Raw genomic sequence first — 26,647 nt, 5'->3', positions numbered from 1 at the left:
TACATTTCGCGAACCTTTTGGATTTTTATTGGTCGTTTTCTGTAATGCTTAGGCATTGTCTTTCGTTTTCGTGGCACTGTAAAGAAACACTGACCAAGCAGGCGAAGGGTAACACCCTTCTGCCATAGAGGTGCGACAAGATTTCCTTGCAAATTTCCTTTTCCCTATGCGGATGGGCTGTACGGTTTCAAAAAATCTTTGGGGTAATGACAAAATCTGAGATTTCGTTCTTTCGGACGCTGAAGTGATTTGACCTGGCTTGTCTTACAAACAAATAAAACAAAGCAGACTTTACATTTCTTGAACATTTTATCCATTATGGAGAGGCACCAATTTTAACGTTTATTATGTTTTTGATGTTGATATTTTTACCTTTACCAAAAAAAAGCACAAAACAATGTCAAAGAACCATCTGAGAAAATGATACTTTGAAATGAAAAATGCAATCCTGTGCTCAAAGAATTGAAATAGTTGGAGGTTTAAATTCTCTGAAGACATTTTATCATGCTATTGTTATCGTTGCATTAATGTCTATGTTCACATCAAAATCAAAATGAATGGTAAATAGTGTAGTAGTAAATAGTTAATACTTTGACATGGCTATCCTAGTGTTAGTCTATCAAGTAATTCCCCTTGTGTAGTTACTGTAACAACGCCTATTAGACAATGGACAGAGGAGGAAAGCACCCACATACTGAACAATCAGGGTAGGGAGCAGGGCTCTAAAGTGCTCTAAATTTTTTGCTTTTTATAATAATAAAATGTATTTACAGGGTTTCTAGGGCACAACATGTGCTTCAGAAGTAGCTAGAATTCATATAGGCTATATCGATATAAAAAAATCGTATTTTCTGGTGCTCCTACATTTTATGTTGTACTCCTAAATTGTTTAAGTTGGGAGCACCAGTGCTACCAATGACATGTTTTAATTTAGAGCCCTGCTAGGGAGTCAGTCACCTGGAAACCTAATTCAACATGGCGTCTAATCTTTCCACCCTCTAGCGCGTCTGCCAGTGGCAGCACAAGATGTTTACAGCCAGAGCCTAATCACAGTGTGAGCAAGAAAACAAAGGCAGGGAAGCCATAATTACATAATCAGCTGTCTTGCTGGCATTCGATGTAAACAGTTACAGTTTGGAAGTAGAACCCAAATGTTTGGAGAGGGAGCTTGCTCCTTTGTGACCCGTGATATTGTGGCACTGGGACTGTGGTTGAGTTGAAGTCCTAGGCAGAGAGGAGTTTTACCGCTGTTTATAAACGCCTTCTCGATGCACTAGCTGGCTTTTTGTGGAACAGGTTTGGTGGTGGTGGTTAACTTCATTGCACCTGATTGAGATTATCATATATTATGGATGGCTATATAGAAGATTCTGAACTACTGACATAGATACTCTCTGTTATCAACTTTTTTTGGAGAACTCTGCCTTTCTGTCACAATAGCACAAGACGATGGGGAATAATTTTGCTGAATTGAGCATAACGCAACTGACTGAAAAGCTGCGTCATGTTTTTTTGTTAGTGTCACACTAGCAACACTATTCTCAGCTTGAAGACACATTATGGCACCAGTGGACAGTCTATAGTCTTAGACAGTTTATCTGGGGCCAGTGTGTTGGGTCCTCTAGTACACACCTAGAAAGCAACATTCCCTTACCAATCAGAAATGTTCTTGGTAGACCAACCTGTTAACTTTGTTGGTCCATAGCCACTTCTTTACATTTTAGTCATTTAGCAGACACTCTTATCCAGAGTGACTTACAGTTAGTGAGTGCATACATTTTCATGCTAGCCCCCCGTGGGAAACGAACCCACAACCCTGGCGTTGCAAGCGCCATGCTCTATCAACTGAGCTACAGGGGACTTTAGTTCTAAATGTGTAAAATGTTTAAATAAAATACACTTAATACAATGTACAATTACACAATGAATAGTGTAGCATTCAGTTAATTGAGTCAACCACAAAAACAGTGTATCATGCCCGCCTATAGACAGAACTGATGTGTAATGCACATACCAGAGGGGGATCCAGGAAGTTGTGGCCAACCAACCTCTGTAGCACTTTGGCTTTGTGAGGTCTGAGGCTCTGGCCAACCTTTGCCACTGACCTATGGAAATAAAAACACCCATCATTTTCCAAATTGAAGCTCTCCAGGCTTTTGCTGTTCCAAGGTTCATACTGTACTATAGTTTCACACATCATAAGTGCAACACCTCCGTCTCTTTCTCCATAACACGTGTTACTGCAAAATCAAGGCCCCTGGAAGTTATTCATCATAGGATCTCTACTAGGCAACAACATTCTCTCTGTGGTGTCCATTTGCGAAACAAAACATGTTTTCCAGCAGTCATGTACAAATCAGACTGCATTTCAATGCTAACGGCTTTCGTGGAAACGTAACAGGTGTTCTTCCTGTTTAAAAAATAACACATCTTGTGTTTTGGACTGGGAGGGTTTTTCTCTGTCAATTCATAGTAGGGCATCTCAATATTGCCTGTCTGACCAAATTTAATTTTAGGTAGTCTTAATTGGTGGAATCAGGGAGGGGGCTGCTAAAACAACATCCAGAATGGCTGCCCCCAATGGAAGGACCGGGAAGCACGAGGCCATAGCCTGCACTACTAATGTTACTGCAAGGATAACTGGCAGGTTAGCGTTTTTCGTCATGAATCTTGTTCTGGAGGTCACTAGCTAGCACAGCCACAAAGTCATAAAATCTGATTTTAAACCTAAACCTAACCCTAACCTTTACCCTAACCTTAAATTAAGACCAAAAAGCGAATTATTACAATATAGCCAATTTTACAGCTGGCCTATCTAAGGGGAAATCGCTCAGTACTTCCTCCAGGACAAGACTCATGACAATAAACTTCAACCTGCGGTTAACTGCCCAATGGCCTGCTGTGTAGAAATGGCAGGGTGAACTCCGTCCCACTCCCTCTCTTTCTCTTTCTCCCTCTCTTCATCTGCCCATCAACTCCATTAGTGTTCTAAATCTCTCGGCCACAATAAAAATGCAGATGGTTGTGCACTTCCTCTTTCGTGCTCCCCACCTCCCGATATCCCTCCCGCACTATCAGGAACTTTCAATGCAGGAAATGCTGGGAGTAGGGGAGCTTCCTGTCTTCAGCCACACCACACCACGTCTCATTGGGAAGGCTGCCTGGGACATTCTGCATGAATGAGTCCAATGGCCCCATTGAGAGGGACTACAGGACTAGAGCGACTCATACACTGTGAATATGGCTCTCTATGTCACTTTACATGGTCAGAATGACCCTGGAGACACTGGAGCAGGTTTAGGAAGAAACGTTTTATGACAAAAATACATTATTTTGATTATTATTAAATGTGATTTACACAACATTATATGAGGTGAAATTAACAGTGTACTATACCAATTTCCACTTATAAAGCTCAATATTTATGGAGGGTAATTTACTATAATGCCTCAGAGGGGCACAAGTTCTGATTTGAAGCAGCTGCCCTCTGGTCAGCAGTTCATTTCCCTACCCAGAGGGCCATGCTGCAGCCCCTGAAACTCCACTAGAGGACCTCCCTGAATGTGTACATTATATGGCTTATTCTCTGGTGAACTCTGTGTTCGGTAGGAAACCTGGGCTCAGCACACCCTCATTCTTCCCTGCCTAATTCTGTGTTCATGTTCTTTGGCCGGGACACTAAGGTTGTGAAACAATTACATTTTTAGTCATTTAGCAGACGCTCTTATCCAGAGCGACTTTCAGTTAGTGAGTGCATACATAATTTTTATATTTTTAATACTGGCCCCCCGTGGGAATCGAACCCACAACCCTGGCGTTGCAAACGCCATTCTTTACCAACTGAGCTACATCTCTCACTTTCCTCAGAAGAGGAATAATGGACCATAGAGGAATGTACTGTACTGAGTTCGGGGCAAGATGGAGACCTGGCCAGACTGTTGTGCTGTTGTGATCTCCGCTAGTTTAGTTTAAATCTAAAGGCGAATTATGTTTGCTTCATTTTGTCTTGATGTTTATGGAATATCTGAATCTTCTCTATGTTGTGATCGCCAAATCTAGTAGCTAGTGTCATGTTGTTTTGTCACACATTTCTGTTGGCTTCAGGATGGCCAAATATGTTCTAATAACTGGTTTCCAGTGTTTTCCATACAGATGTGGGATCTTAATTTGAGCCAGTTTGCTACAGCAGGAAAATAATAGTCCTGCAGCAACAGGAAATGTGAATTATTATGTGGATTATAATTAATGGACATTTTTGATACATTTTTCTTAAGGGAAAATCAACTCTGAATTTTCAAAGTGGAAATTACAGACTTCAGAATCCTTTTTAAACCTCAAATACACTACAAGTTTAACATTTCCTACATTGTAGGAAAGTTCTCCTGAAACAGGGTGATCACATTAAGATCTTACATCTGTAAATTGTACCCAGACACACTGTAAACAGACTGCATTAAAATGGCACTCAATGGCTACACATCTATCAAAAATCCCAGCTGTGATTGATTACGGATCTCTCTGTGGTCTGTCTGTTGGTTGTTTTTTGGTCAGTTCCTGGCTTTATGGTCTTTTCCATAGGATCAAAGCTCAGGAAGTATGGAGCTGTGTGGCTGAACATTAGCTGTGAGTGGATGTGGTTTTGTTTTGTTTGTGTTGGGCGAACAAAAGCTGTGAGTGTGCCCCTTATTCATGCTGGCTGGGGTCACCTCGTGTATATTATGCTCTGCTCTCCCCTCCTCTATCTCTAACCCCTGGACCCGCTTACTCTCTCTCTCTCTCTCTCTCTCTCTCTCTCTCTCTCTCTCTCTCTCTCTCTCACTCTCTCTCTCTCTCTCTCTCTCTCTCTCTCTCTCTCTCTCTCTCTCTCTCTCTCTCTCTCTCTCTCTCTCTCTCTCTCTCCCTCTCTCTCTCTCTCTCTCTCTCTCTCTCTCTCTCTCTCTCTCTCTCTCTCTCTCTCCTCTCAGGTGAGGGTCAATGTGCCCGGCCTGCTCTGTAATGTGGTTTGCAGCTGACATATCAGGGAGGACCAGTCCCCACTAGATTAATCTGCTTTCCGACACAGCTTCCTTTTCCTCCTAAGTGATTTGAGATCAGGGTGGGTCACTTACTCCGAGATGTTGGAGGGGCACTCCTTCCACAAGAGAGAGAGAGGAGGGCAGGTTGAGGATGGCTGAGGAGCACAGAGGAAAGAGAGAATGGAAGGGTTGGTGTTAGACTCAGATGGAAGCCCTCTGAGGTATATGCAGCAATACAGCATTTAGCTAAGAGATTTTATGAACAATACTGGGAAAATGTTAGACAGGTTGCCATGTCATGGTATTTGTGGGAAAAGGTGTGTTTGTGTTAGTCATTGGTGCTGAATGGATTTTTACTGTGGGATCCCATTCATTTGAGGTAGATGGGAGGAGACAGGAATGGCTTTGAAATAAATGAAGGGTAAACACTAGATTAATCAAGATTTAAGATTAAGATTTAGAACATGCATTTGATCTTTAAATGTACAAATCCTAAAAGCGTTTTGTATTGCATGTGATTCCATCTTTCTTGGATGAAGGACACATGGGGACCTGACTGAGGCCTTGTGGTTTCAGGGAGTATACCCGGTGATGAGATAATCGTGAGTGTGGTCTGCACTGTGGTCTCCTTACATCACAACAAATGGATATTGGAATGGAAGTTGAAGTAGAGTCTCAATTTCCATTTCCTCCAAGAATGGCTGAATATGCTTAGCATGCATTGACCTAACCCAATAACCTAAAGAATACCTGGAAATAAAAAACTCTCAGCTCTTTCTACAGCTAAATCGGAGGTCTTGGGATAGGGAGATACTGAACAGTTGAGAAAGTCTAAAACATTTAATAAAATGTATGTTGATTTTGAACTTTTTTTATGCCATTGGCACAGAGTATTTAATAAGAAATCAAAAGTGTAAACCCCCTAAAGCAGGCTTTGGGCGATAGTGGCTAGCAGGGGAACCTAACAGGTTTCTCATGTAAAATAGATTTAATTTAAATGAGAATAACCTGTATAAATAAAGGGGAAAACAAAGAAAAAAAAGGGAAAAACATCCCCAAAAATGACAGGAAGTAACCCAGACTCTTTAGGAGGCCTACTCCATCTAGGGGGCACCAGGTGAACGTTACCTCAGACCTGTGATTCCAGGATGTAGCTATTGTCCTGTGAGGAAGACAAAAAGTTGGACAAAATGCCTCTGAAATGTTAATGATCACGAGGGTTAGCATGTGGTGGCTAAGTTTAGAGGGTCAGGTTGGTTAATATTGGTGCTCTTTGCCCATGTTGTGGATCATATGTGGATATTATTCACGTATAATAAGGACTTATATATTAGCCTGGTAGACACCCTGCTGGTTTAATCATAGCGTATACTTCTGTGCTATAATTCAACCCAGGTAGAAGTGAATGAAACTGGAGCACTTTTACTGGTCATGGTAATCCCTCTATAATGAGGGGGCCTGGTTTTCAGGTGAGTTTTCCAGGGGTCATTCTGTCTGCCATTTTACCCACAAAACAATGAGTGCACAAGGAGGTATTCATCAGACTGCAATCTACTGTTATATCCACCACATATGTTCATAGAGCTTAGGGTTTAAATCATGGACCGGTCACAAATTACCTGCAATTTGAGCAGAGCCCCTAGGATCACAAATCAATCATACTCGGTTCATGCCAAAATCCACATTTAATGAATCTGAACCAGTTGATTGTAAACCAAGTGAATGGAGCTTTGATTGTAATAGAAATCTAAGAGGGATATGTCTTTGTTCTTTCTTTCTGTGTACAGGAAGCGTTGTCGGTGGTGAGTGAGGACCAGTCGCTGTTCGAGTGCACCTACGGAACGCCCCACCACGCCAAGGCGGAGATGGCGGCGGCGGCGGCCAGCGAATACGGCCAGACGGCCAAAATGAGCCCCAGGGTGCACCAGCAGGACTGGCTGTCCCAGCCGCCGACCCACGTCACCATCAAGATGGAGTGCAACAGTGGACAGGTCAATGGCAACAGGTACAGCAGTCCACCTTTAGCTTCACCTTTACATATGTCTGGCCCGTATCGTGTGTTCTCTGGAGAGTGCTAGCATAAGAAGCGGTGAAGTGACATAGAACCACCTCCTAGCTGCAGCCGGGCTGCCTGTGGCCCTAATTTCCTGTCTATTGTCTGCATTTCTATGGATGTACTTTAAACAGGTGGGTCGATGCGGCCTGAAATCGAAACTCGCAATGTAAATATTTTGAATTACGGGGGCAGAAAATTCAATGCGATGGTATAGAGTCAGTTAATGGGACGTCTGTTGTTTACGCCCATCAATAGTAAAGAGTCTTGCCTGGCTTACACAGTGACAGCCAGCAGCCAAGCTATTTGCCAAACAGACGAGGAACTTGACTGAGGTTTTCAGTGGGTGAAGAAAAACTGGCAAAGCTGCCTGAGACCCAATCCAAGACAGAGTTGCTGCTGTTGGAATCCCAAACTCAAAACAGCTGTACCACAAAAAATATGTAGAAGGACCGCCACTGCATTCATATTTATAACACGTCTCACACATTCAAGAACCCCCTCTCCATCCATCTAGGCCCCCTCCAATCTCCACACAGCCATCTCCATCTCCACAGACACCCAGGCAGAGGGCCTTATTTATCTGGCGGTGAGACATGGGAAAGATTGTTCCAATTAGTGACGAGTCAGGGAGCAGAGGAAGATTTACAGCGGAGATCAACACAGACAGCACTGCTGCTCCTGCACACACCACTATCCTCCCCTCCATTCACTAGGCTACTAGAGGGAAGCCTACTGTACTGCCAAATAAATGTATGTGTATTTGGAGGGGGGAAGACAGGTAGGTGTGTGTGTGTGTGTGTGTGTGCGCACACCCGTATGTCTGTGTGTATGCGTGCATCTGGGGACCCAAAGCTCAACCCGGAGTGTTCCAAAGCTCTCCGACATCCCAGGAGTTTGGTCCAATTTCCAGAGTGGATAATCTTAAAGATTGTGTTACATGTCACGGGAATGGGGTTTTTCAGCCTGAGTTATGGCTGAAGCTTTAGAAATGGGAGGGAGCGTAATGGTACAGCTGGGTGACAGATAGCCTCAGCGATGGAAATTATTGCGGGGAATGTTGACATGGGGGCTAACAGGGGTCCTGAGGCTACCCTCATTATCTGGATTTAATGGGTTTGTGGACCACCCCTCCCATGCCCCCCTCCATCATCCCCCACCCAGTACCCTCAGTGAGCAGCAGCAAGGTTTATGGGAAGTGAAGTGGGCCCGGGAGCCCAACCTCTTGGCAGATTAATTAGCTGATCCAAACCTGGAGAACAATGAACAAGTTAGCTTCAAGACAAGGTCGACGGGTCGCCTGCACTCCTCTACACTAGGATTCCCTTGGATTGTTTGTTCTTTCTGTCTCCCTCGCTCTGTCTCTCATTCTTATCTCTATCTCTGTCTCTAGTCTCTGTCTCTGTCTCTCCTTCTCTCTCTTTCTCTCTACAGTGATAGAGGGTTGAATGTGTTTTAGCATGTGTCTGGGCCCAGTGGACAGCAGTTTACAGTCGCTTGGCCTCCGTAAGCCTCTGATGGTGACTCATACTGGGTGGGAGACAGTAGAGTAATTGCACTGATGTCCAATGGGCTCGGATACACACACACACACACACACATACACACACATACACTAATCAGGGCTGAACTGCAGCGCACTTCGCTGCGTCACATACAAATGCATATGTCTACACACAGACACTGAGACTTCCAAAGTAGACTCAGATACACAGTAACACTAGTTTTCCATTGATCCCATTGCATTACTCTTTAATCAGACATTCTAACACAACATAGTTCATTTGTGTTGGCTAATTAGCTCAAATTTGCCACAGACGCCGCCCTTTGAATACGATCTCAATCCATTTCACAATAATAGATAACATCCCCAGGTCTTGTGATATTTTTCAAACAGCACATGTGGTGACATGGCTGCTCTCCACAGTCAAATGATACTTTCACAATTCAATCTTGGAAGGCTGCAGTAGTATGATCTTCTGCCCAAACTGTTAACTCAATCAAGTGTAAATTGATAACATAAAGGCGATCTCGTTGTCTCCCTCTCCAGTTGGAAAAGATGCTTGGTTTTTCTTCTGAAAAAGAAAAGGAGAGCTGCACACTCTAGGAGCTCAGATGCAATAATTTAATAACCTAATAACCAACGTTTTGACAGAAAAAAGCATACATTTTGAATTAGCAAAGATGTATTCTGTTGCTTATTTTCTCTCTCTCTCTCTGCATTGATTGATATATGATAAGAACTGTAGAAGTATGGGCATTGTGCATTACATTTTGGGAATGCACGTGAAGTATGATTTTTGCATGAGCAAATGTTCTATAAAACTAATTGGTTTAGGCTTGTTTTGATCCTTAAAACAGGGTTGTGATAGAATATGTTTTTCGGGGGTACGTTTTATAGTAAATAAGACCATCTGAATTCCCCCCAACTTCCTGTTCATATTTCAAGTTTTATATTGGCCTAGTTTAGTATCAGACGCTCAAACTGGCAGAATGTTTTTTGAATCAGACGAATTCCGAGGGACTTTTCAGTCGAAGTCACACTTTGGCCATCTCTCACCCCTTGCTCAACTCGTAGATCCAGATACCATATCCTTATGGCTTACTGATTCCCTAATGATGAGAGTTCCATCTTCTGGGAAGAGGAAGGCAATCACTCAGGTTGTGCTATTGTCTTCCACGGGAAATATTAGTGAAACTTTCACCTGATTTTTTATGTTGACCCTCTGAGCCCCATTGAATTGGGTCTCTAGTTTCTGCAGTCTAGTTGCTAACATTTATGGACACGTAAGTGAGACCCCCTTTGGGAGGCCGAATTTCTGCCAAGTGAGAAACAAGGGTCCATTTTGCAGCAATGTGGTAATTTCAGTTGAAAGGCTCATGTTAACATTACAATCTGGAAACTGGATCATTCCAGTTATAAGAATAATCCTGTAGGAAAAATAAATGGCCACCAACATTTTGGGACTAACAGCACTATAGGCAATTATTTCACAGAAGAAGTATAAAACGTCTCTTGATGAAAGTGCCATAGAATAGTTACTGTAATCTTTGGGACTAACATTATTGAAATACTACTGGATTAAAACATCCCTCCAACACCAGATCTGAGAATAAATCACTTTTATGTGTTTTTACTTTGAAACAGCTATTCCCAAATCACATGCATCTGGGGCCTGTACCCATGGCAAGGACAGACTCTCCATCAAGGCTGGGTCAGGAGAGGCCAACAGTTGGTTGACACATGACTTTGATTCCAATAAATGGTTCCAAAATGGTTAATATCTTGGCCACAGCAGGTTGATATGAATTTATATGACATTCCATGGGTAATCCGTCCCATCTGGTGGCCGCACTCCGGGGGAATCAGAAGCTATGATAATGGCAGAAGAGTCATTTGGAATGGGGTCATTTATGGGGCCCAGGGCCCCTGGCAGTCCTCCCTCCCCACCACTTTATTTTAGTGGAGATCTGTCTTTTTATGTGGCTTCAGGAGAGCTGCGGGGCACAGGTTACAGCCATAGCTGGGATATTCGAAAGAATAATGGATTGGAATGGTAGAGACGAAAAATCTGAGACTACTTTGTTTCGCAGTCTGTGGTGGGAGGAGAGTTGAAATCACAATTACACGGTCTCCTCTGTTTTGGCATCAAGGCACACGCTAGCAACATGAATGCATGTGATAAATACATGAACAACAGATAGATAATCATCAACAAACATTTTACTAATGGTTAACAAACAAATTAGTAATGGTTTATAAACAGTCGTTAAACAGATGTTCCAGTGTAGTGTTACCAGTTAGGTAAACCATTAGTCTTGATGAGCATTGCAGGTGTGGTTGACTCCACCCCTCTGGGATTGACTCCGCCCATATGTGCATGACCCCGCCTCTCTGTGACTGACCCTACCCCTCCCCTCTGTGTTTTGTCCTGACAGGAACTCTCCTGACGAATGCAGCGTGGGGAAGAACGGGAAGCTGTCCAGTGGAGGAGAGGGCACCACCCCTGTCACCTACAGCAGCTACCTGGAGGACAAGCACATCACTCCCCCCAACATGACCACCAATGAGCGCCGCGTCATTGTTCCCGCAGGTAACAGAACACCTTAACACACCAAATGACACCACAGTGATCTGAACACCAGAACACTTTTCTTTAGACAGCTGAAGCTCTTAGTTAGATATTCTCAATTACCTTGGGTCGACTCACCTGTCTGCAATTGAGATTATAATAAAAATTGATATCTCATCTGATGTGAACTAGCTCACTAGCTCATGTGTCCTATGTACACATGTAAACATAGCTAAAGAGGACCTGCTTTGGAATGAGAAGCAGGGCGTTGCCCTCTGTGGTTAAAGGAGCCTTCAATACCAGTCCCAATCAGTCAGTTGCAGTATGTGGGTCACTCACTGCTTTCGATTAGGGGACCTCATGTCTCTCACATACATTCATCTGTCACAAGGAGAGACTTCCTGGGATCTGCAGCAAAGAAACCCCAGCGTTTTGTTGCCGAGTGTGCTTTTCCTTGTCTAGACGGTTTCCTATGGTGCCGGTCCAACGGGGTGGAGTAAGGAGCAGGGTGGCGTAAGGAGTAGGGTGAAGGGGGGATGTGAGTCCCTGCCAAATGGGAGAAAAGTATTCTTATCAGTTCCCCATTCAAAGACACACACCTAGAATAGAGCACTGAATCCTGACTGGATAATCCATGAGGCTGTGCTGTGTCTTTGGGGGAAAATAGGCTGTAGAATAGCCTAAATAAAGCACCTTTGAAATTAGATGCTAACTTTGTGGATATTACAGAATTGACACTGTTTTTTCTTTGATATAAAGTCATAGATCGGCATTGCATAGTCACTTCTTGATGCATAAAAATAAATTGTGGTCATGGCCTATGTTCATAGGGGTTTTGATGACTACACTTTTTGTGAACTACATGAAGCTCAAACCAAAGGTCACACAAGATCATGCGCCATCCTATGTTAGCCTTGGTCACAGTAATGTCTCCAATGGAAAATAACCATAGAGAAACTTTGTTTAGAGTAATTTCCCCACAGACAGACCTGTCCATTGACGGCACGGAGCACTGTACTCACTATCTGGAGGTTGTGCAACACAGTTTTTCTGGCATAGTGCAACTTCCTCTCCAACTGAAGCTGACAAGGACAATGACGCGACATGTTAAGAACATCCTGTTTTTGCTGTTCATTTAGAGGAGGACAATAGCCACACTGCTCCACGGAATGTAATGGGAGGTCGATATTCAACTGGCTTCTCTGCTCTACGTATAGGAAACGCATTCCTGATATTTTGGTATAGGGACTTGGGGAGGGCATTTCAACTTCAAATACATGTGGATCTGTTCCTATATGATGCACAATGCACCACTTAGTGCATTTTAAGAAGCCCTACAGCCCCACCCAACATCTCTGCCATAAAGGATAATATATTGTTGGAGGAATACAGAAAAGTTATGCTAAAGTGTATTGTAATAAAGCCTATCATATAATATGTAGTATTTGATTCCACCCCTCTATAGTTTCTGTCCCATTTGAATTCCATCTGCATTACAGTGCATTCACTGCTTAATGCCACATCCACTATATTGTTTGGATGGTTAAGTCCTCCAATATTGCACTGAGACAGACCTGAGGGCTGAGGAGAGCGAGTGCCAGCCAGCCTCCCCTTCGCCCCAACTGATCCTCGCCTCATGTCTCTGTAGTGAGGGATGAGTTACCGTTGCCCCTCGCTCTTTGAGCCTGTGTAAGAACTCTGGCTTCCCGCCACCCCCCCAAAATCTTGAGATGCTCGTTCTCGCCCCCGCACAGAGAGCTAGGGTTACAGGCTGTGTCCCAAATGGCACCCTATCCCCAATACAATGCACTACTTTTGACCAGGGCCCATAAGGCTCTGCTCATAAGTAGTGCACTATGTAGGGAATAGGGTGCCATTTGGGACACAGATACAGAGTTACAGGTGTTGTTAAATATTGCTGGAACGGAGGACCAGACTATGGTGTGGTTTGTTTCTGTACCTGTCAGCAGTTTTTGGATCCTGTTATGTTTGTTAGGTGTGTGTGTGTTTGGTACCAGTGGTCTTATCTCTGGGAAAGAGAATGCCGTTCTAAACACAGTACTCATGTAATTGGACTGTATTTGCACAAATTAAAATGTATTTAGAAAATGTTGGTTGTTAAAACCAATTTCATTGCAAATGTACACTCAAAACTATTGTCATATAAAGAATGAGAGTAAGTATGAACTTAAGAAAATAAGTAATTATGAAGGCGAGAGTTTACTATGAGAGTTTCCATTCTCCTTTCTCTGTGAGTGGGATAAGTTGCTCCAGTTCCATGTTGCTACCCGCTGCATCTTACCCCTTCCATGGTGTTAACACATCCCCCCTCCTATGTTGTGTCCATGGCCTGGCAGATCCCACACTCTGGTCCACGGAGCATGTGCGCCAGTGGCTGGAGTGGGCGGTGAAGGAGTATGGCCTGCTGGACGTGGACGTGGCTCTCTTCCACAACATGGACGGCAAGGACCTGTGCAAGATGAGCAAGGAGGACTTCCAGAGGCTCACGCTCAGCTACAACGCAGACATCCTGCTCTCCCACCTGCACTACCTCAGAGAGAGTGAGTGTAGTATCTTCCTTCTCCTCCTCATCATCCCTCTCTCCTCTCCTCCCTCTCCGTGCTCCTGCCTTCTGCCCCTCTTTCCCAGCTGACCAACACAATGCAATGGCAGGCAGTAAAGAGAAATGCTACAAAGGGCTACTACTGAAGGGCTGCTGGTCCATTCTTTACCTCTATACCAGAGGTAAGGTAGGAAACTTGTCCTGGGGGGTTATAAGGTAAGCAGGCCTAAGGTGCTTTAAATATTGGTCTGAAACCAAAGCCTGTACACACCGTGGCTCTCTAGGACCAGACTTGCCTAGATTATTAAGGACAAAGAGGAGTGTATGATTGACATTTACGTCATTTAGCAGACGCTCTTATCCAGAGCAACTTACAGTTAGTGAGTGCATACATTTTCATACTGGCCCCCCATGGGAAACAAACCCACAACCCTGGCGTTGCAAACGCCATGCTCTACCAACTGAGCTACAGGGGACTAGATACACTTATTCCCTTAACAAGGTGTAGTTCTCATAGCTTGTTAAAGTTAGGGCAAAGGGCAGATCCTGCAGCCTTCCAGTAGCGAGCCTCAGTAGTCCTGTCTGTGTATAGTGTGTATCAAACTGAGCTCTCACTGACATACTCCAGAGGGCCTCAGCTACTTTGCTTGACTGCAGATTAGAATGAAACCTGGTAAAGGAGTCCCTGTTGTTGCTGCTTCTGCTGCTTTGGCTGAATGACTCACTGCTCCAAGGCCTGCTTTCCTGTCCACTGCACCTCACCTCCTCTCTACACACACACATGCATTTGTGCATGTCGTACACACACACACACACACACACACACACACACACACACACACACACACACACACACACACACACACACACACACACACTGTTTTGAAGTTGTTAGCAGTAGATGTGACAGTAGTAGTAGTTGTGTAGTAGTAGTAGGGAGTAATGGTGGCAGTAGTGTAACAATAATAAAATCATTAACATGTTTTTGAAGAGGAATAGACACACTACATCAATAAAGTCATAATTGACACCCATCTTAAGAGACTTATCTGTTTATAGTCATTGGAGAAGGTTTGTCAGACTCTTGAGATTATGTGTATCTTTGATAGTCTGTCTCTCTCTGCTCTCCAAGAATAGGGTAGTCCAAGTTCCATTTGATTGTGCAGAGAACTTTCCAATGAACCATTACTCTTCTCATGATGACTGCTAATGGTTTTATTTGTTTGAAATCAGTGTCGGTTTTGGTAGAGTTACCCACAGATGTACAGAGGAGGTGAGTGATGGGAGAAAGAGGGGAACAAAACAGAAAGATAGCCAGACACACAGACCGACAGACAGAGAAATTAGAAAGCCCGATAGCTGGAGGAGTCCAGAGTTTAGAGTGGTGTACCACCACCTTCTGAACTGGGCTGTTGATCATTTTTGTGTTATTCCACAATCCTGTGCTTGAAGCTCTCTTGAAACACATGTCTCACGAAAATCTTTTGAATTACCTTTTCTTATACATACCTTTTAGTGTAATCAACAGTTCCCACACCCTCATTTAAATACTGTGGGCAGTTTGAAATTGATAACAGAGAATTGCCAATAGGCCTACTTATCTGTCTCCAAATACTTCTTTTTGTTTGGCCTTAGATTAAAAATGGTCTGAAGGGAGTGGGTAGGCACACCTACACTATTCACAGACCCTGACGGTGGCTGGCTTTGTATTTGAGGTCTGCTCGACTGGAAAAGACACTAGTGATGGGGGGGAAAGGAAGAATGCCCTCTCCTCCTTTTGTTCTTGGCAATGGTTGCTGCTCCTCTTTCCCCCTCGTGTGTACACACGCTTGCCGAATTTACTCTGGAGGAGGGAAAATTGGGAAAAGCGATGGATTCTCACAGACGAATGTGGGCACGAGTGATTAACTGTTTATTTGGGTTGGCCCTCCCTGCCATTGTCTCCCCTCTTGCTATGGCGATGTGTTCCACACTTACAAGCTGTCTCTCTTTCTCGCTCTCTCTCTCCCACTCCATTTCCCCTCTCCTCACCCTCTATCTCCCTGTATTGCTCCTTGCCTGTTGAATGTTGCCTCTATGGCAGTTCTAAGAGCAGGCCTTACCTTAGTGCATCGCTAAAGGTCTGTATTTATCATGGCTGGCCCCCCCAACGCATCACTCCTTGCACATCATAGGTTGTTTTGAGCTGTTTTCTTTTTTTGGTTTATCTCTTTTTCAAAAGAATGTTTTATTTCTCAGCTCCACTTCCTCACTTGACTTCCGATGATGTTGACAAAGCCTTACAAAACTCCCCGCGGTTAATGCATGCTCGCAACACAGGTAAGGAGACCCCTGCCTCCCTTCTCTACCTCTGGCTTTGCTCCCGCCACCACAGTATCCTCACACTCACACAGTGCCCACCTATGTATATACAGTGCACTTTTTATATACTGTACATGCACACTGCTTTTTTCTATTCATATGATTATCAGATTATGCATCAAGTAATATTATCTGATATTTGTTGTTATTATTTCTAATGTGTTTTTGTTATGTGATGCAGAAGTTACTGTATGCTGGTGCAGTAATGCATTGTGGCTGTAGAGCGTAGATGAAGGCATGTGCTAAAGTCTAACGTTGATGCATAGTGCTGTAATTACCCCTGTGCTGCACGAAATCCCTCCCCACATGGATATGGAACGTTCAGGCAATGTGTCATGAGAAGTTGTGACTTTACGGGTGCATAATAATTTACATAATTAATTAATGATCCTCTCTTTCACTCTCCACAGGAGGTGCAAGTTTTATTTTCCCTAACACTTCCGTTTATCCCACTGACAACTCCCCCAGAGTCTCCGCTAGGCCAGGTGGGTGATTCATCACTCCTACAAGTTTATGTAGATGAGGCATAAGAGCTTACTGTAAGCACATCCAATTACACTTAGAGGAGCAAGGTACAAGGGTAATAATAATAATAATAATATGCCATTTAGCAGACGCTTTTATCCAAAGCGACTTACAGTCATGTGCGCATACATTTTTACGTATGGGTGGTCCCGGGGAGAAACAAGGAAAAGGAGAAACAAGGAACCACACACCTTGCAGACAAAGTACTACATTTTGATTATTGCCCATGCCCATTTACAAAAATACTCATATACAAAGGTATATTTAGAAGAAGTTCGTCAAAATAATATTTAGAGGTGCTATAATTTGTTTATATTTCAACATAAGCATCCCCTGCCCTTAAAATAATACTCCAGACTGCAGTAGTTGTGTCTATGTGTTTGGGCCCCTTGTATTATGGAAAGTCTCTGGCAATCAACCACTCTTGCCTCAGACCAATGAAGTGACCCACAGAAATGCTCTCACTCATCAGCATGTTTTTGTTTTTAGCATAGCGCCCTCTAGGGGTAAGGTTAATAACTGCAGGCAGCAGGTTGACTGTTGTCATTACTGTTATTTTACAGACCTGGCATATGAAGCAGCCAGAAGATCTGGCTGGGCTACACAAGCTGTGTCTTCCACCAAAGGTAAGGAGTCGCAATGTACTGTACATCAGTCCTTTGTCGAAACATGGCACTCCCTTTGCTTTTCATCTATTGGGAAATGTGTCAAAGTCCATCACAATGAATTTAAGAGGTTACATCTTTACAAGCTTGTGGACTAGACATAAACAAAAAAGTCCGGGCAGAATCAGAGAACAGGAAATTGTATACCTCAAGATAAGAAGGTATTTCTCCACTGTATACTCTTGGAACATTGCCCTCAAGGAAACCAACCCTGTTAATATTTTGGGAACTTTATCCCTCAAGGTTCCCAGCCCTCCCCAGCCATTGTCACCAAAACAGAGGAGCAGAGGCCTCAGCTAGGTAAGATATTAGGTTGAACAGTACTCTGAAATAGATGTTGACTGAGCTGAATAAAATATTTTCTCCTACAAATGTGAATGTTTTTCCCTTCTTAGATCCTTACCAGATCCTGGGGCCCACGAGCAGCAGGCTGGCAAACCCCGGTGAGTTTTAGGGAGGGTGTGAGTGATTATCACTTCATTAGATAGAATTAAAGATTTTAGAAATTCATATTACAACAAAGGCACCATTTGCAAGAGTAGCTGTTATGGTGGTGACTGTTGCAATGACTTGTTGTTGTGGTGTTGACTGTAACATGTCTGTATGTAGTTGTTATGGGGATGACCACCTGTCTCTCTCCAGACTGTATTATAAATTATTACGTGTTGATTCCTTGTCTCTGTCCAGACTGTATTATAATTGTTACTATATTGACTCCCTGACTCTGTCCCAACTGTATAAGTAATTGTTACGTGTTGACTTCCTGTCTCTGTCCAGACGTTGGCCGGGACTCAAACAAACCGCAATCCGCCGACATCGCACTACTCTTGAGCTTTAAAGGTAATTTACGCTTGAGCTGACATCCGCAGCGTTTACCCTGAATGCGATCGTGAACGTCAAGGAAATTGCCTTTGAAAGTGAAGTGCAGTGCGATGTCGACGTAGTGCGGTTTGAATCCCGGCCTGTATTAGTAATTGTGACTGTGTTGACACCCTTTCTGCCTGCAGGCTCGGGACAGATACAGTTGTGGCAGTTCCTGCTGGAACTCCTGTCAGACAGTACCAACTCCGGCTGCATCACCTGGGAGGGCACCAATGGCGAGTTCAAGATGACTGATCCCGATGAGGTGGCAAGACGCTGGGGCGAGAGGAAGAGCAAGCCCAACATGAACTACGACAAGCTGAGCCGCGCCCTGCGCTACTACTACGACAAGAACATCATGACCAAGGTGCACGGCAAGCGCTACGCCTACAAGTTTGACTTCCACGGCATCGCCCAGGCCCTGCAGCCCCACCCGCCAGAGTCCTCCATGTACAAGTACCCCTCCGATCTGTCTTACATGAGCACCTACCATGCACACCAGCAGAAGGTCAACTTCGTCACGCCCCACCCCCAAGCGCTACCCGTCACCTCCTCCAGCTTCTTTGCTGCCCCCAACCCCTACTGGAACTCCCCCACCGGAGGGATCTACCCCAACACCCGGCACCCAGCCGCTCACATGCCCTCCCACCTGGGCACGTACTATTAGACCTGCCAAGGGAAGGGTGTCTCGCTACTCTAAAACTGGAGGAAGAAACGGGAAGAAACGGGGAAACACAAAGGGTTTCCGTTTGGGTAGTGTCAGAACCAAACGAAAACAGGGGCAGGATCAATAATGAAGGAATAATGTAGAGGTAGGGTAACTGGTGTAAGTCTAGAGCATGAGCAGGTGAGGGAGCTCAAGGTTTTGTAAAGGATTAAGAGGATGGCTACAGACATGTCGCTATAAGACGATATAGGAGGGAAAACTGTAAATGTAAAAAGGGCAATAGTGGACGTTGCTATGACCAAGGGCATTGTGCGACGTGTAGTTTCTGAGAACAGTGAAAGATAAGTCTTTGAGTAGACTTAAAAGGGAGTTATCAGTGGACTATATAACATGATCATGTCCTTTTTATAAAGGTCGATAAATATACCCCAAAAATACAATAGCTGCATGAACAGTTACTTATTATATATGTTTTTAATCTATTAAACTACCTTATTTAATGAAGTAAACATATCAAAGACTGTAAAGATGAAGCAAGATAAGTGAGATGTAAGTGAGGAGAGGGGTGTGGTGTGGCAGATGAGTGTGTACTTCAGAGTACACAGAGGAAGTAGGGAGGAGTACTAAACTTGGCTGTAGTAAACTGTGAAACAAGCACCAGCAGGAAACACCTTGGGTAGATGTGTGCTAGATGGTCATGTCACATGACCATGCATGGACTCACAGACTGTTTGTGACCAAGGGTGGGGCGACATCAGAGAGGACGGCGGATCATGAAAGACACTGAAATATGTGAAAAATTAAGTATTATTACTTTGAATATAAACTGCCTTATGTCTTATCAGTATTATTATACTACATAGTAGTGCATATGGCATTATTGAACGTAAAGGGAAGATTGTTTTACTTGACTGTTATTCTTAAAGAGAGTGCCTTGAAATCAATTCATCTGTGTTTTGGAAATTTGGAAAAACTGGAATTAAGCAGGATTCGTAAAATGTTGTGTGTGACCTCAAATCTTTTTATAAGGAAGGAGGAGTTTTCTTGACCACAGTGCCTTACCACAGAAACTCCCAGTTCAGCTGAAGAGATTTTACAAAGTTCCAATTTTGTATTATTGTTTTTCTGAGTCGCGAACGCTGTGCGTTTGTTAGATTGAAGTATACAAGTCAGTGTTATATTTCTTTTTATATGATAAATTTATAACTTATGCATTTATACACTACGAGTTGATCTCAGCCAGCCAAAGACACAGACAATGTTTTTATAATAGATATAGTGACAAAAAAGTCATTGAAATAGACTAAAGCAGGCAGTAAACAGTGAAAAAACAGTTGTGGCCTTTGAACTTTATGCTCTATAAACCTAAACTATATATATTAATATAAAACTGATTGTGTCGGCCAGGCAAGTAATTTCAGACCTGTTCAGTATTATTTTATGGGATGCAGGCTTGGGTAGAACACCTATAAGCTGCCAGCCTTGTAAACTGAGAAACAGGACTGAGATACTGAGATTGTTTACTAAAGGGACCATAAAAATGATATACTTTGATAGATTTTCTACTGTGTCATTTCTAATAAAGTATCTTCAACCAAAGTGCTGTCCTCTCTTGTCTTGGAAGGTGAAAGATGATGTGTGTTATTGTGCTCTGTCTGCATGCAGTATCAAGAGGACTTGCCCCATTATTTTGACCCAAAACAGTCGATGTGTGCCAACAACCAAACGACAAACCTCATTGGCTCTACCCTGAGTGTTGCCACAACAACAGAGATGAGGAATGTAGCGCAGTGTGGGATGGGGGAGGCTAGGTGAATTTTATAGAGCTATTTATTGATAAAAACATCCCTTCAATCTGATTATGGCATTATTGAAAGTCAATGGTTTATTCGTAGATACAGATAAACACAGCTTTTAAGCATTACACAGCCATTATCTCAAAAACTAGTTTTGTTATATCCCCATCTACCCTTAAGAGTGAAATATGTATAATACATTCAAATATACAACTTGAGTGATACAAAGAAACAACATCTTGAATCTGTTTTTCCTGGAATCCTACATAATTCTTTCTAATACAGCAACAGTTACTGCCACAAAAATGCAATTACACTCAAACACCAGCACCTGAGACACAGTCCTATTCTGCCTGCATGTCCATATACTCCTATTATCTAGCTTGTAAATCCAAACAATATGCCAGATATACTGTACACTGCACATTAACGTACTCTGACCAGATGCACACTGATCAGGAACATGCTTTTATTAGCCTAAAAGTGTCAGCATTCACTCATTAGGTTTAGGAGTACAAAATACAAACATACACTACCGTTCAAAAGTTTGGGGTCACTTAGAAATGTCCTTGTTTTCCATGAAAACATACATGAAATGAGTTTGAATAGGAAATATAGCAAAATGCATAGGAAATGTAGTCATTGACAAGATTAGAAATAATGATTTTTAATAGAAATAATAATTGTGTCCTTCAAACTTTGCTTTCGTCAAAGAATCCTCCATTTACAGCAATTACAGCCTTGCAGACCTTTGGCATTCTAGTTGTCAATTTGTTGAGGTAATCTAAAGAGATTTCACCCCATGCTTCCTGAAGCACCTCCCACAAGTTGGATTGGCTTGATGGGCGCTTCTTACGTACCATACGGTCAAGCTGCTCCCACAACAGCTCAATAGGGTTGAGAGCCGGTGACTGTGCTGGCCACTCCATTATAGACAGAATACCAGCTGACTGCTTCTTCCCTAAATAGTTATTGCATAGTTTGGAGCTGTGCTTTGGGTCATTGTCCTGTTGTAGGAGGAAATTGGCTCCAATCAAGCGCCGTCCACAGAGTATGGCATGGCGTTGCAAAATGGAGTGATAGCCTTCCTTCTTCAATATCCCTTTTACCCTGTTCAAATCTCCCACTTTACCACCACCAAAGCACCCCCAGACCATCACATTGCCTCGACCATGCTTGACAGATGGCATCAAGCACTCCTCCAGCATCTTTTCATTTGGTCTGCGTCTCACAAATGTTCTCTTTGTGATCTGAACACCTCAAACTTCGATTCGTCTGTCCATAACACTTTTTTTCCAATCTTCCTCTGTCCAGTGTCTGTGTTCTTTTGCCCATCTTAATCTTTTATTTCTATTGGCCAGTCTGAGATATGGCTTTTTCTTTGCAACTCTGCCTAAAAGGTCAGCATCCCGGAGTCGCCTCTTCACTGTTGACATTGAGACTGGTGTTTTGCGGGTACTATTCAATGAAGCTGCCAGTTGAGGACCTGTGAGTTGTCTGTTTCTCAAACTAGACACCCTAATGTATTTGTCCTCTTGCTCAGTTGTGCACCGGGGCCTCCCACTCCTCTTTCTATTCTGGTTAGATCCAGTTTGCGCTGTTCTGTGAAGGGAGTAGTACACAGCGTTGTACGAGATCTTGAGTTTCTTGGCAATTTCTCGCATGGAATAGCCTTCATTTCTCAGAACAAGAATAGACTGACGAGTTTCAGAAGAAAGTTCTTTGTTTCTGGCCATTTTGATCCTGTAATCGAACCCACAATTGCTGATGCTCCAGATACCCAACTAGTCTCAAGAAGGCCAGTTGTATTGCTTCTTTAATCAGCACAACAGTTTTCAGCTGTGCTAACATATTTGCAAAAGGGTTTTCTAATGATCAATTAGCCTTTTAAAATGATCAACTTGGATTAGCAAACACAACGTGCCATTGGAACACAGGACTGAGGGTTGCTGATAATGGGCCTCTGTATGCCTATGTTTCCAGCTACAATAGCCATTTACAACATTAACAATGTCTACACTGTATTTCTGATCAATTTGATGTCATTTCAATGGACAAAAACATTGCTTGTCTTTCGAAAACAATGACATTTCTAAGTGACCCCAAACTTTTGAACGGTAGTGTATATATTTCCGTACTGTGCCCAGCTAGCACATAACGTTCTGAGAACCATATGTTTCTTAGAGCTTGTTGAGAGCGTGGTTGTCCTATGGTTATTTAGCATACAACCTTCCCACAACTTTCTGGGAATGGTGCAAGATAGTTGCTTTCTCTGCACATTTAAGGAACTTATTTTCTTGGTATTTCATTACTTTATCAGAACGTTTCCTAAAAGTTCAAACATGGTTACATTTAATTTGAATTTTGGTCATGTTCTAGAAATGTTCTCCAACTTGACATTGGGAATCTTCTCAAATAATTCAGAGAATGTTAAGAAACCTTCTGTGGGAATTTCAGTACTTCAGCATAACATTTTCTCATGGTTCTGTTTAAAGTCACGTTCTCAAATTGTTCCAAGAACATTAAGAAACAACATTGTTCTTTGGGAATGTCAGTACTTCAGCATAATGTTTCCTACAGGTTTCCTCATGGTTATATTTAAAGTCATGTTCTCAAAATATTCAGAGAATGTTAAGAAAACGTTCCATAAAAATCCTCAAGTAAACTTTTGTAATGTTTAGAGAATGTTCTAAAATTGTTATTTAAAAACATATACATTCCACTCTCAGCATCAAAGAAACTCTCTCTATCCTATATCTTGTTAAGTGTGTTCAGGTGTATTGGCCGGGCCCACTAATTGGCCACACCTGATCTTAATAAGTTCTAGTTTCCTTTGAAATGGGGTCTGTATGAGCATACTAAAATTAACAGTTTTTAATGCGTAAAAAACATGGCATGCTAGCTCCATCCTGATGGCACAGTGGACTAATTCCATGGATAGAGAACAGAAGATCATAGGTTCAAATCCCACTGATTCCGTGTCACAATAAAATATAAATGTGTTTACATGACTAATGCCTAAGGAAATGCTTGGAGTTCAAAAACATTATCCCAAAATAAGCTAGCAGTGTTATTAAATGTCTTATTGAAACATTCAGTGAAAGTTTTAAGGAAGTTATTCAAAAACCTCAAAATAAACTATAATTTCAGTTTTAATAAAACCTCCCAGAAAATCTTTCTCAGAACCTCCCTGCAACCTTCAAATAAATGTTCCCAGAACAGGCTACATTTTCAACTTATGGAAACTTATGGCTTCGTTCCCACAACCAATGTGAAACCAAAAACATACATTCCCACAACTTCCAAGGAACCAAATGTGCTAGCTGGGTGTATTTCCAAATTGTTTCTAAGTAACATGGTAAAACAACCATTAAAGTGGATCATGTTTATTACCAGTATGTCTAACATGTTTGAACGTCCTCCCTTATTCCTTCTTGTGCACCTCCTCCAGTTTCAGCTTCTCTGTGTTGTTGCTGAAGAGTGTCGGGTCGCTGCTTAACTGCACCTTGTCAAAGAAGTTAAAGTCGGCCACGTACCGGCCACTGGGGGTGCTGAAGAGCACTGGCTTGAACTCGTAGCCCCACAGGATCTCCTGGGGAACGTACGATGTGCGGCTCTGACAAGTGGCTGCCGTGGATTCCATGGTAGCGTTGAGGGTGACCAGCAGTTCAAAGTCGCGCGTCCGCAACCTCTCGGCGGTCAGCCCTGCCAGCGGGCTGCTCTCATCCAGCACGTGGTAGAATGTGAGGGGCAGGATTAGGAATGGGCACTCCCCGCATGAGTCCATGTAGAAGTCCACAGCTGTCTGGTGGATCAGAGTCTTCTCGCCCTCCTCTGTTACATTGGGCGAAAGCAGCTTGCCGATCAGCTGGCACTGGATCAGCAGGCTTTTCCTCATGTTGGCCACGCGCACCATCAGACATAGCTTGCCATCGTGCCGGCAGATCACCGCCGACTGGCTGAACTTGATGGTCTCGGCCCGCTTCTTGGGTCGTGCCAGCTTGGCCAGGAAGGCCCCGGTCACAAAGATCTCAGCCAGGCCCGTGGTGACCAGCTGGAACACCAGGACGAAGATGGCCAGCGGACACTCGTCGGTAATGTAGCGGAAGCCGTAGCCAATAGTGGTCTGCGACTCCAGGGAAAAGAGGAAGGCGCCGGTTAGGGTCTCGACATTCATGATGCACGGCGTGTGGTTGGACAGCAGCTCACCCTCGTAGTCACCGTTGCCCATGCCGATGAAGTAGAAGATGACGCCGAAGAGGAACCAGGTCGTGACGAAGGTGGAGGAGAACAGGGTGAGCTTGTAGCGCCACTTCATGTCCACAACCGTGGTCCAGATGTCGTGGAGGTAGAGCTTCACCATGCCCTCCACATTGTCAATGCGCACTTGGTTGTGTCCATCCTTGGAGACAATCCTCCGCTGGAAATCTGCCTTCTTGGTGGTCATCTTGGTCTTAAGTGTGTTCTCTTTGGTTGGCACTTTGTTGTCACCCTATTTGCATGGCAAGCAGTGGGGCTGAAAAGGAAGAATAAACAATGTTAGTCAATGGCAACAAACCAGGACACAGTAGATAACACAGTTCAGGAATAGTTCAAGCATTAACTGGCCTTTGGACAAATGTCAGTAGCAAGAAAATTCTCACTGGAGCTACGGTAGTTAGTTGGTTTCATCCAGAAATTAGATAATTGATAAGATATCTCCACACACCCAATTTCACAACAAGCATATGTGACTAACCTTTTAGATATGTCCTCCTTCTTATGTTGACATACATACAGTACATCACTGAACCAAAAACATTTCCTCAAATTTCTAAATATTGTGTTATGCTGTATGTATTCCCCACTGTACACTCAAACAGGGTCTCTTTTAGAATAAATGCAAAACCATGACATTTTTGTAAATCTAAGATTCTTTATTTGCCAGTTCGCATGTCACCGCAAGTATAAAAATTTAGCTCCTTGTGATGGAAAACTCAGGAATATTATTTTCCTTATTGTTTTACAGGGTTAATAAGCAATTATGCAAAGTTGTAAATTAACTCAGCAGCAGGCAGCAACACTTTTTCTAGAACATCTTATGTCATTTCAGTTTTACAAAGTTCTGACTTAACTTCTCTAAATTACTTTTACACCTCTAAATCTTAAAAATGCAAGAAAGGTGTATACTCACATTTAGTGTTGTTGCCTTCTCAGGTGAGTGGCTTCACTTGTTCTCAGTAGTTATAATCTGCTGTAATACCCCTTCTGGAGAGTTCCACAATGTCCCCACTCCTCTATTGCCCTTGCACATTGAACTTTGGCGTAATTATATCTAGGACAGTTTGTGAGAACAAAAAGGAGAGAGAAGGAAGAAAACTAATTCAATGAGTTCTTGACTACCTGTACTGTAGGTCAGCTTTTATTTGGGGTGTAGGACAAACTCCACCTATCTACCCCACCCAACCAGGGGCAGGTATGGCAACAAGTGCTCCTTGTCACACTTTTTTTCCTTCTCTGACCTCATGGTTTGTTTTGTAGTTCCATATATGATTGTTGTTGCTTTATACACACACCCTGATTTACTATCTCCAAAGCCTAATAATGTACTGTCAGACATTCTAAATCCTTGACCAGAAAATGAAATTACCCTGGTCTCAGCATACATTATTTTACTATGGTATGGTATTAAAGGGAAGATACTGTATGATGTTGTTGACAGCTAAAGACAAATGGAAAATTGGCAATGAAATTGGGTTCAATATAATGACATTTATTTAATTCATAAAATGGCAAGTCAAATCACAATCACAATCAAACCATATCTAAAATCACCACATCTAAAATACAGCAATTGTTTTGCAAAGCGCATGTACTGTATGTAGGGAACTGGGGAGTGGGGACCCATAACCCATGTCTAGCCAATGAGGAATCTGTGTAATTGGAAAACACAAGAAGTGTCTCTCCAGATTTAATGCAATCCTCTGTGTAACTATTGCTCTGTGACCTTGGATTAAGTTACAAGATGTGCAGATAAGAGCTCTTTGCTTTGTCATTAACTGAGCTGAGGGCTGGTGCTAACAGGATAT

General features: G+C 43.0%; 2 protein-coding genes across 8 annotated transcripts in view; one reads left to right on the top strand and one right to left on the bottom strand.

The window, feature by feature from the left end:
- The window catches only part of LOC121579359 (transcriptional regulator Erg), a 73,474-nt gene extending 53,092 nt beyond the window's left edge, over positions 1 to 20,382 (top strand). For 3 of the 7 annotated variants that reach the window (XM_041893889.2, XM_041893888.2, XM_041893890.2), the window contains 10 exons: positions 6,803 to 7,020; positions 11,008 to 11,162; positions 13,499 to 13,702; positions 15,943 to 16,023; positions 16,476 to 16,550; positions 17,154 to 17,216; positions 17,499 to 17,555; positions 17,651 to 17,698; positions 18,033 to 18,095; positions 18,263 to 20,382. In XM_041893889.2, the coding sequence (XP_041749823.1) occupies positions 6,803 to 7,020; positions 11,008 to 11,162; positions 13,499 to 13,702; positions 15,943 to 16,023; positions 16,476 to 16,550; positions 17,154 to 17,216; positions 17,499 to 17,555; positions 17,651 to 17,698; positions 18,033 to 18,095; positions 18,263 to 18,783 (1,485 nt within the window). In that variant the 3' untranslated portion in view covers positions 18,784 to 20,382. The remainder of the gene's footprint in view (positions 1 to 6,802; positions 7,021 to 11,007; positions 11,163 to 13,498; positions 13,703 to 15,942; positions 16,024 to 16,475; positions 16,551 to 17,153; positions 17,217 to 17,498; positions 17,556 to 17,650; positions 17,699 to 18,032; positions 18,096 to 18,262) is intronic. The other 4 variants (XM_041893891.2, XM_041893894.2, XM_041893892.2 and 1 more) reach the window with 3 other exon arrangements.
- A 2,972-nt stretch (positions 20,383 to 23,354) lies between these two features.
- LOC121580202 (ATP-sensitive inward rectifier potassium channel 15) lies at positions 23,355 to 25,932 on the bottom strand. Its single transcript, XM_041895259.1, has 2 exons — positions 25,753 to 25,932; positions 23,355 to 25,095 (listed from the first exon to the last, which is right to left on the bottom strand). The coding sequence occupies exon 2, from the start codon at positions 25,024 to 25,026 to the stop codon at positions 24,004 to 24,006; it is 1,023 nt and encodes a 340-aa protein (XP_041751193.1). The 5' UTR covers positions 25,027 to 25,095; positions 25,753 to 25,932; the 3' UTR covers positions 23,355 to 24,003.
- Positions 25,933 to 26,647: the final 715 nt, after the last annotated feature.

The sequence above is a fragment of the Coregonus clupeaformis genome, chromosome 13 (assembly GCF_020615455.1).
Source record: "Coregonus clupeaformis isolate EN_2021a chromosome 13, ASM2061545v1, whole genome shotgun sequence".
Lineage (NCBI taxonomy): Eukaryota > Metazoa > Chordata > Actinopteri > Salmoniformes > Salmonidae > Coregonus > Coregonus clupeaformis.
The sequence above is the reverse complement of the archived record's forward strand: the minus strand, read 5'-3'. Positions and strand labels throughout refer to the sequence as shown.

Bases quoted from the DNA above. Each gene is read 5' to 3' on its own strand.
- LOC121580202 (XM_041895259.1), bottom strand. From the start codon at position 25,026: ATGACCACCAAGAAGGCAGATTTCCAGCGGAGGATTGTCTCCAAGGAT.